General features: G+C 36.5%; 1 protein-coding gene across 7 annotated transcripts in view; it reads right to left on the bottom strand.

The window, feature by feature from the left end:
* Positions 1-4,042: 4,042 nt before the first annotated feature.
* Positions 4,043-11,195, bottom strand: part of LOC113043576 (receptor-type tyrosine-protein phosphatase eta) — a 236,704-nt gene continuing 229,551 nt past the window's right edge. For all 7 annotated transcript variants that reach the window (XM_026203048.1, XM_026203051.1, XM_026203049.1 and 4 more), the window contains 14 exons: positions 10,334-10,588; positions 9,817-10,074; positions 9,417-9,665; positions 8,971-9,070; positions 8,820-8,864; positions 8,724-8,732; positions 8,539-8,626; positions 8,293-8,383; positions 7,787-7,860; positions 7,564-7,698; positions 7,203-7,319; positions 6,915-7,075; positions 6,667-6,802; positions 4,043-5,500 (listed from right to left, as the gene is read on the bottom strand). In XM_026203048.1, the coding sequence (XP_026058833.1) occupies positions 5,369-5,500; positions 6,667-6,802; positions 6,915-7,075; positions 7,203-7,319; positions 7,564-7,698; positions 7,787-7,860; positions 8,293-8,383; positions 8,539-8,626; positions 8,724-8,732; positions 8,820-8,864; positions 8,971-9,070; positions 9,417-9,665; positions 9,817-10,074; positions 10,334-10,588 (1,850 nt within the window). In that variant the 3' untranslated portion in view covers positions 4,043-5,368. The remainder of the gene's footprint in view (positions 5,501-6,666; positions 6,803-6,914; positions 7,076-7,202; positions 7,320-7,563; positions 7,699-7,786; positions 7,861-8,292; positions 8,384-8,538; positions 8,627-8,723; positions 8,733-8,819; positions 8,865-8,970; positions 9,071-9,416; positions 9,666-9,816; positions 10,075-10,333; positions 10,589-11,195) is intronic.

Raw genomic sequence — 11,195 nt, 5'->3', positions numbered from 1 at the left:
TATTTAGATGATGTGGTGGTTTTTCAGTGATTTATGGGACTAACACCTGAGTCGTATTGCAGACCTGTTTGCTCGTTTTGGAGAGGCTGGTTTAACAGTAAATTTGGCCAAATGTGAGTTTGCCAAGGCCACTGTGACTTACTTGGGTAAGGTTCTGGGACAGGGCTGTGTGCAGCCAGTTCGGGCCAAGGTTGAGGCCACCTACTATGAAGAAGGAATTAATGCGTTTCTTGGGGTTAGTTGGTTACTATAAGGGAGTCTGTAGGATTTTTTCTACTGTAATAACAAAAGCAAAATCAGCTTTTGTTTGGACATCTGTCTGCCAGGAAGCCTTTGTGACAGCTAAATCATTGCTTGTTTCTGCTCCTGTGTTAGCAGCTCCCCAGTTGTTACAGGCCGATGATGTGTGCATTCACCGTCCAGTTAGTTGTTTTCCTAAAAAGTTTTCTTCTTATCAATTAAATGATTATGTGGTTGAGGAGGAAGCATTAGTTTTGATTTGAACCCTGCAAAATTTTGAGGTGTATGTGGGATCCGTGTCGGACCCATTGGTCATGTATACAAACCATAATCCACTCATTTATTTACACTCTTTAAGGTGCCCAAACCAGCGATTGACTCATTGGTTCCTTTTTCTGCAATCAAGTTAAATGTACATATAAGAAACAGCTGGAGTACCAATTTTTTACTTATTAGGTCAATTGGCCACATGATTGGGTATAAAAAGAGCCTCTCATAGTGGCAGTGTATCTCAGAAATAAAGATGGGCAGATGATCATTAATTCCCCCAATGCTGTGGACAAAAATAGTAGAGCAATATCAGAATATAGTTTCTCAGGGAAGGATTGCAGAGAGTTTGAAGTTATATAATATAATCCAAAGATTCAGAGAATCTGGAACAATTTCTGTGCGTAAGGGTCAAAGCCGGAAGACTATATTGGATGCATTTACATTTATTCATTTAGCTGACGCTTTTATCCAAAGCGACTTACAATTGCTATATATGTCAGAGGTCGCACGCCTCTGGAGCAAATAGGGGTTAAGTGTCTTTCTCAGGGACACATTGGTGTCAACCAGTGGATTCGACCCAGGTCTCTCCGACCAATGGCATGTGTTTTATCCACTGCGCCATCACCACCACCAGGATGCCTGTGATCTTCGGGCCCTTAGACGGCACTGCATCACATACAGGAATGCTACTGTAATGGAAATCACAACATGGGCTCAGGAATACTTCCAGAAAACATTGCCGTTGAACACAATCCACTATCCCAATATAGGTTAAAAAAAAAAGCCATATCTAAACATGATTCAGACACATCTGGAAAGTCACCATCAATGCTGAAAGGTATATCCAAGTTCTAGAACAACATATGCTCCCATCCAGACGTCGTCTCTTTCAGGGAAGACCTTGAATTTTCCAACATGACAATGCAAGATCACATACTACATCAATTACAACATCATGGCTAAGTAGAAGAAGGATCCGGGTACTGAAATTACCAGCCTGTGGTCCAGATCTTTCACCCATATAAAACATTTGGCACGTCATATAGAGAATGATGCGACAAAGAAGACCTAAGACAGTTGAGCATCTAGAATGCCTGTATTAGACAAGAAAGGGACAACATTCCTATTCCTAAACTTGAGCAACTTGTCTCCTCAGTCCCCAGACGTTTGCAGAATGTTATAAAAAGAAGAGGGCATTCCACACAGTGGTAAACATGGCCTTGTCCAAACTTTTTTGAGATGTGTTGATGCCATTAAATTTAAAATCAACTTATTTTTCCCTTAAAATTATACATTTTCTGAGATTAAACATTTGATATCTCATCTTTGTTGTATTCTGAATAAAATATTGAAATTTGAAACTTCCACATCATTGCATTCTGTTTTTATTTACAATTTGTACAGTGTCCCAACTTTTTTGGAATTGGGATTGTATACATGGTTAGATGAAATGGCTGCCACATACACTTTAAGAGTGGCTGGTGTTGCTCCATCTGAAAAAACAATCTTGAAGAAACTCCAGTACTGAATCCACGGGGCAGTAAACTGGGTCCATGTTACAAATTCCACACCAGTCAGTAAAAAGTTTCCATTTAAAGGCATATAAACATCTCATAGAAGCTGCTATTATTCATTATAGACTTGGTAGTCTCAACTGAGGGACATATGAATGCACCCCACTAAGAACCATGCCCACAGCTTACATAAGTCTGGCATTGGGTGCCAAATCATTCCTCGTGCTGTCCTGTCTGAGGGGAATCTCCCATGGAGAGCCTGCTAGCAGATGAATCCACAGATTGATGATGAATGTTGAATCCACAACATTCGTGATGCACGCCGATTAAGGCTGCTTCCAGGACTTGTCCACTCAAAGGGAGAGAACTTCTTGTGTCAGCTAGACCGTTCTTGGAGTTCTAAGGCACAGTGGGCAAAATAAACATATTATATGTTAATCAATTTTGCTGATTAGTTGGGGGAAAACAAGCGATGTAGAAAACTCTAGCGCATCACTGTCCTTATAGTCCAAGCTGTCACATTACCCCAAACCACCACCTTGTGGTGCGCCTCGGCAACTGCAGAAGCGTTAGAGAAATGTATACTCCCGAGCGCAGAACTTTAGCGGCAGGCTATCAGAGAGAGAACATGCAGAGAGGCTACAAAACATACCTCTCATGAGTGTAATCGCCTCCGTGAAGAGGAGTTGAACACTACTCATATAATAGTTGTTGAGAATGTGAGATGCTTTCCTAGGGCAAAGAAATTAAGGAAATGAAATCTGACCGAAATAACACACAGCACTCAAGTATACTATGCGTATGCATGGGGAGGGCGGTACCAATCGCTATTTAGTAAATGTAATTGGTGGGAAGGTATAGGTCTTCAGACATTCGTCAAACAGAGAGGTGTTCCCATATGGTGAAGTCACCACAGCATCAAAGTGACCAATGAAAGGAAACCAGCTGTGCTAACAGAGCAGCCCACGGTTCCACAAACAATCAATTTTAACGCATTACGCTGCCATTTTGAAACATGACCCCATGTAACAGAAACACTGAAATAATTAAAACAATACAGCTAACACCGTGATCTCATTACGAAAAAAAAAAAACAACAGATTGTTGCCCTTGCTTACCTGTTTGACGATGTAACGGTACACGCATCAGATGCAGGTGAACTGGGCGAACTGAGCCTCGCCGGTGACATCATTGCCATTAAAGGTGATGCATGGTATTTAGACCCATCTGTTCTCCACCGAACTTAATCGGAAGGATTGGCGTATCATGCACGCAAAATTGGACTTTGGCGTATGCATTTCACACAGTTCGGAAGTGTAAAGTTGTGTTATTTATACACACATTGATGAGAACGGGTTGTCTGAGACCTTTGTATCTCTATCTCCTGAGTTTCTGTCCAAAGTTTTCCTCCTGTGTTCCCCCAGTGTCTGGCATTTCCTGGATACTTACCTAAAAGAAGACTATCATCTCTTCAGCACCTGCAAAGACCGTAAACACCAGTTACCTCACCATCTTAACTCTGAACTGCTGTAATCCTGATTTACTTACCTGCATAAATACAATTTACAGATCACAGGAATAAAACAGAAATGTTGTTGAACTCTGTCCATCTGTCTGAGTGTGTTTTACAATACACATACATTCTTTTGCAATCTCTTAGATCTGAATTTGAATGACTTTGCATCTCTAGGCCCAAATTTAAGAATAGATATTTTACTTTATTTTATTTTATGTGATTCCCCCTCATAGTTTCTTATTTATAGTTAACATAATTATTATTATTATCTTATACCTTCAGAATACTTTGGTGCTCTCTTGTGGAAGAAGGATAAAAAAAATTCTGCCATATGCCATAATTCTGCCTTCACAGCATACTTGCAAGAGAAATGCACAGAGCACTTGTTAAATAACAATAAATCAATTCAGTTTTACTCATCAAATGTTATGTGGCCTCTGGTTTTAGTCAGATGTCTAGTGGAGATATGAACTGTAAGTTCTCATTACAATGTTTGACTGAATAGAGTACTTAAAATTCATTTATTTTATATGCATTGTGTTCATTGTTTCCGACATTTTATCAGTTGCTTCCCAAAGAATGGATCATCATTTGATTAAAAAAAAATAAGTTTTGTTAATAGCATCCATACACACAAATAAGTTCACAAAAGCTACAGAAGCTAGAAACAAGTGAGAATGATTTTCATCAAGTCTCCAGTTTGAAAGTGATGCTAGTGCACTGTTGTTCAAATACAAATAAAACATTAAATAAAAGTATTCCAAGTATTGATCATAAAAAAAGTATCAACAGTAAAAATATCTTGAACAGTGCTTTATAAAATTAAGAAAAAAAAAAGAGTGTAGCTATTCCCAGATGTGCTCACTATAATAACTGCCCAGTTGAAAGTGTGATTGCTTTTAAACAAATGTGCAGTGAACAGGACATTAATGTACAGTTACAGTTACATTTCAGACATAATTTGGGTTATGTTAGCCATTAGCAATCATGTAAAGCTGCTTGTCTTATCAAATTAAAAGGCTGACACTAACTCAATAAAAACAAAATGCAACATAAATTACAATTCCCAAGAAAATTCTCATATCCAGCACAGCAGGTCAGGTTGAGCTTCTTGCACACTGCAAAATCTACAACATAATAATTGCTAAACTGTACCATAACCGTCCTATTTTCTTCATGTTTAATTATTACTATAACAGCAAACAGTATAAATTTTTTTATAGTGTACACTGATAGATTGGAAGTGCCTTCGAGTGTAAAAAAAAATAAATAAAAAAAATAAGCATGATACATTATATTTCTCTAAATAGCTTTGAAGATATAAACATTGAAATGTTTTTTTTTTACACCCTGAGAAGGCCCCCAATCATGTCAGTACTAAAATGTACAGATGTTTGATATTGCATTAAATATATTGTCAAATTATACAAATATCTCTTTTGAACATAAAGATAAAACAAATAAAGACCTCTTGATCGAAATTCTCTTGATTGAAATATCATAAATACAATTACTTGCTGTTTACTTTAAATTATTATCATAGAAAATGGCTGTATTTTCCGGTGTAACCTTTTAAATGTATTCATTAAAATTCAAATATTACTCAAAAGCTTTGAGTATTGTAAGAAATGAATTACACCCAGCTATGTGTGCATATATATATATATATATATATATATATATATATATATATGTGTGTGTGTGTGTGTGTGTGTGTGTGTGTGTGTGTGTGCGTGTGTGCGTGTATGTGAAACTTAAAATATGCTTATTTCTGCAGTCTTAAATTTCTCTGATTGTTGGCCAATGGCCATCTTGATGCCATGGACATTTATGATTTATGATATTCTAAATTCTGATAGATGCTGATAGCTTCTGCGTTCTGGTAAATTAAGTCCACGTTGGTTCCAGTTCTTGATCGAATTATGTCATACGCACATTGGTGGAGGTAAACATACTGCTCCTGTTGTAGAAAACAGAAAACAATAAAAAACAGTGTCTGAGTATGAGAACTTACTTTGGCAGTTTCTTCATAAAAAAAAAAAAATGTCAACACCAATTTAATGTTAATGTCAGCTTAAAGAAATATTTTCGGTTTAGCATGAGTTAAGCTCAATCTATATATTTTGTTTCATAAATTTATTTTTGACAAATCATTTTGACTTGTTCCTCTTTCTTCCTCCAAAAAAGCAAAGCAAAATATCACAGTGTTTGGCTAAGTAATATATTTAAGTTGAATATCTGCCTGATGTTAGCAATTAGCTTGTTAACATACAATATGAAAAAGTTGCTTGTTATTGCTTTTCTTAAAGTTAAAATAATACAATACATTTAACAGAATAATTTTGGCTTTGGATACATCATTGGTCCAGATAAGGGGGACATCCCTGGTAATTGTCGTCCCCCTCACCATCTGAAGCGGCTTAATCCTTCCACCAACTAAAGAAGGCATTCATATCAACACCCATCAGCCCCCGTAACCCCCCACCCCCCGCACACGCACAAAAAAAAAAAGCCTTCTTCCAAGAAGTATGATATTGTCAACTAGTCACTACTTAAGTAAGCACCACTGGCTTTAAGGTTCCCACCATTTGCTCCAGGTCATCACATTGCAACCTGAAATAACTCTGCGATGCCAAACCTTCACCAGGCCTGTTTACCCTTGTACTTCTCTAGATTGCATTTTAGTGATTTAGCTAACTTGGAATGTGTTCAGATGATGCATGATGTCCAGAGCTTTGTCCACTTATGCCAAGGTTGTGCCATGTCTAAAGTACTTCACAGCCTTCAAGGTCATTCCACTGCCTACACCTCATCATCTTTGGTCACATCTGCCAGCACCAAGACTCGAACATGCAACCTTCGGGTTACAAGTCCAACATTCTAACCATTAGGCCACAGTTGCCCTTTATGCTCCACCTGTTATTCATCCATGGGTTCAATAAAGAATCATCTGGCTCCGTCTGCTTTCTTACAGTAAAGTAAGTGCTTTTACAAAATTATAAGCCTCACATTTCTGCACTAAAAGCCGGCTGCATTTACTTTCATTCTTTCAAGTGCCTCACTGTAACCTCATTTATTTTAGTGGAGGTACAAGCTTAACATATATTGATCCTTAGAAAACCTTACCTCAGTCTGCACCATAAGAGGCCTGTGTATGCGCATATCATTAACGATTCCATAGATGTCCACCATGCTGTCTCTTTCAATCTGGAAGGTCAGGTGGTCAATGGCAATGAAGGTCCCTGTTCTTCCCACACCGGCACTTCGCAAAATATGAAGGTCAAATAATAAAGTAAAAGTTTAAACTAACAAATGGCAAATTTGATGTTTGCATTGCAATATACATTTGTGAATGCTTGTTAATAGGAACTTACCTGCAATGAACCACAGTTGGAGAGTGGCGTGAGTATTGGTCCATGTGTTCTCTGACCAGGTGTCTGAAGTCAATGAGGACTTCAGTAGTCTGTGGAACTCCATGATCCGGCCACGCCGTGAAGTGAAACTGACGTACATAGCGAGTTTCTGCTGTTTTCACCTACAGAATTATGCATCACATTATTCAAAAATATTATTGATTTAAAAATAACAACAACAAAAAATTCACTCCTATATACTACTGAAGGAATAAATGGATATATCAGGTGCAGGAAGTGTTACTTTACATTTTTGATTCTGAAGTCTCTTATGGTCCAGCTCTCCAGGTCTATCTCTGAGGTGGTTGTCACAGAGATGTTTTGATAATGATTAGTCCCAGATGGCCAGTACTTTTCACATTTCACCTGGAGAAAATGACAGAGTGCTGGTTATTTTTACTCTGAATTAACATTTTCACATTTTACCACTTTTCAATGTGACTAATAATATGTCACAATGGTTGATGACCATAGCCTCATATAGGCAGAATACCGACATGTAGCATCATTGTGCTTTGGGCATCCCGAGTTCGAGTCCTGTCTAACTACTGTCCTATTGAAACAAAGGCATAACAATGGCAACTAATAATATTTCGCAATCAAAACTTACTCGTCCCATCTCGTTGCATCTGGTCAGCATCACTATGGTGAAGACATTCTTCTCCCAGACCATTCTCCAGAATTCATTCACTGTGACGGGCAGTGGACCCTGAGCTGCTATAAACTCTTTTCTTGAATTATAGCCCTGTTCAAAAAAAAAAAAAAAAGAAGAGTGAAAACATGCTTAGGCATAAAAACAAATCTGACATTTTCACTTCTGTTTGTATACTCACTGGGATGTAGTTGGCATTGATGTAATCATCAAAGGGACTGCCACACACTGATAACTTCACTCTTGAAGCATCATCTGATGAAAACAAAGATACAGTTAGTATCAGAAAGTAGTTATTAATTAGGAACTCAAAATTATGATTTTATATAGATGGGAGGAGATCCTAAGAGGATAATGCAGAAAGTAAACAGAATAAGAATGAGGCCTTAATAACATTAGTGTGACAAGAATTATTATTATTATTTTTATTTTTTTTATTTTAACCTACAGCATGCAACTTTTGGCCCTCTAGTGGTTAACAAAATAAACTATACATCTTGAAGGAGAACTTTATTCTATTTGTGATTTGGCTCATCGCCTCAGGAAATGAACTGAAAACTTTGTGCAATGTGACTTCAGTGTGAATAGTCTGGGTACAATCCATCAGTCAGCTAGAGATTGAAGCCTGTGATTTGGGAAAACTCATGCAAACTGTTTAGTACAACATGCAACAGTCGGTCTACTCACAAGGTAGCACATTGCTGTAACGGTTCTTTGGCTTGTTTTCAACAGCCAGGGCAATGTTTTTGGACTGTGCTATTCCAACCGTTTTCAACTCCTGCAACAACACAGCAATACTTTAGATCTAGGTTTTGAAAATGATCATTTCTTAATGAATTTCTGTGAAATTCCAGAGTAAAATGTTTGTATAATATTGTCATAGGAAGAAGTGTGTAAATAAAATAGATACATATTTGTGTTTCTCATGTGTACCTCATACTCTTCAGCAAAACCACAGTTGGAATCCTTGTGTTTCTGCTTAAAGTGCTCTTCATAATCCTCTATTCTCAAACCAATATTACTGTGTACCAAAATAAAAATATGTATAAAATATACAATAAAGTTAAAAAAAATCATGTTTCAACATAGAATAGATAAATAATAAACCAGTTACTTACACTTTATTGCTGGAAATAGAAGGAAGAAATAATGTATTAATAATTTTAAGTTTTGTCGAATAAATATTTCACTATAAATATATCAAACAAAGTTACCTAATGGTTTGTATAGGGATGTCGGGACATTGTTTTTTGGTTTGTCTGTAACAGAGAGTAATAAAAAAAATTTAACTAAAATGAATCTGAAAGACTTTTGCAACTTGAAATATATCCAGTATGTACTTCTCTGATGACACTGGCAACTCACCGTCTTGAATAGAAGAAGAGAATGAGAGTGATGATGAAGAGAAAACAGATCACTGCCAAAACTACACCAACAATCATTGGAGTGTTATTCGGAGGGGAATCTACATGAGAATTTGATAAGTGTTATTATTTATTATAAGAATAAAACCTTGTTTATTATATTATCCAAAACACTTAATGAAAAAGATAATATGTTAGTATATGCTAAGGTGCAATAGATTATCCATAAAAACACATTATTGGTTTTATATATTGATAGTCACAATATTATATTAAAGTTTACTGTTGGAGTTTTGTACAAGATTTGCACAAAGAGGAACTCAATGAATTTGGTGTCTTAAGATGATGCTGTACAGATTTCTGCTCAATGCAGGTAAATATGAAATGGTTTCAAGGATGAAGTTTCGGCAGATTCTCTCAGATTAAACATCCAATCAGAGCTCTTACTTGTATACAGTAGAATCTGATTGGCTCTTCCCTCGGTCACATTATCAGCTGCAACTGCAAACACTTTGAATGTGTACTGTGCTCCAGGAATCAGATCAGTTATTTTGATGGAGGTGTTTTCAGTAGTCACATTCTTATTTTCATATTCTACACGATAACGGGAGCTTTGACCATTCGGTTTAGTCCAGTTTAGAAAGATAGAGGATGTTGTAATATCAACAGCTGTGAGGTTCATTATGACGTCAGGCTCTGTGAGAGAAAATAACAGACATTTGGGGATTAAAATGTGACTCATGACATCCTAATGTAGTGAAGATTTACATATATTTGAAAGGAATCAAAGTCAATAACATGAGTATTTGGCCAGGGAAATCAGGAAACATTTAATTGGAAAACATACTAGTGTATTTTGAGGTAAGCACTGATTCTCCTTCTGTTGAGTTATCTGCTGCAACAGCTGTGATGTTTAATGTGAAATTGACTCCAGCAGTCAGACCAGTGATGTTATAGGAACTGCCAGTAGTTGAACCTCCATTTGTTTTATCACCCATCCACTGAATTTTAAAGAAAGATCTATTTCCAACTGGTTCATCCCATGTCAGACACACAGATGATGTTGTGATTTCAGACACTGTTAGATTTATAATCCTGTTTGGCTCTGATTGGGGAGAGAAGGGGTGTTTTTTTTGTTGTTGTTGTTGTTGTTGTTTTTTTGTTGTTTTTTTTGTACAATAAGGACAAAACTAAAATACATACAATACATACATACAGGGGAAAATAACTAACTAACAAATGACTAAAATGGGGGAAGGCATTATTTTAATAATATACTTTGGAGCACAAAACATTTTTTTTTTTTTAGTTTTACATATAGTTTACTATATAGCAGGAAAATTTGATTTCATAATTCTACGTACTTGTGAATTGTGAGATGCAGACAGCTTCTCCTTCTGTTGATTGATCTGCTGCCACAGCACTGATGCAGAATGTGTAATTGACTCCAGCAGTCAGACCAGTGATATTATAGGAAGTATTATTAGTAGTTTTATTTGTTTTATCATCAGTCCGGTGAACTTTAAAGAAATATCTATTTCCAACTGGTTCATCCCATGTCAGAAACACAGATGATGTTGTGATATTGGCCACACTGAGATTCCTGATCACATCTGGCTCTGTGTATTAGAGAAAGAAGCAAGTCATAATTGATGATTTGTAAAAAGAATCACACAAGACACAAAGTAAAAATACATAAAGGATGAAACAAGGGGGAAGGCAGTATTTAGATTTTGAATCTTTAATGTGAGCTTTGAATGGAGATTCACATATCCCAGCCAGCACATGACCGACCTTCAACATTGAAATATGGTTGAAATAAGGTCAGTTGTGGTTTTAATGTTGAAACAACGTTGATTCAATGTTGATTCAATGTTTAAAGCTGAACGGTTGAAAAACTTCTGGCACATGACCAACCCTTTAACGTTGAAATATGGTTGAAATAATGACAGTTGTTTTAACGTTGAAACAATGTTTCATGCTAAATGGTTGAAAAAAGTTAACAAACTTTTAAATTATTTATATTAACCATTATGCGTTGTTGGGGTCATTTTCGTCCACCGGGAATAAAGTTGAGTCTTATTTTGGCAACAAATTTCTCTGTGTTTGAGCTAATGGAATGATTTTTGGTGACAAATCTTATTTTGACCCATATTTTGGGAAAATGCTCTGAAATTTTTCAAAAACTCAGCGGTACACTGTGGGAAAATTCACTAATCTTTCGTT

This window comes from Carassius auratus, chromosome 25 (assembly GCF_003368295.1).
Source record: "Carassius auratus strain Wakin chromosome 25, ASM336829v1, whole genome shotgun sequence".
Lineage (NCBI taxonomy): Eukaryota > Metazoa > Chordata > Actinopteri > Cypriniformes > Cyprinidae > Carassius > Carassius auratus.
Note: the sequence above shows the minus strand (reverse complement) of the source record. Positions and strands in the feature narration are given on the sequence as shown.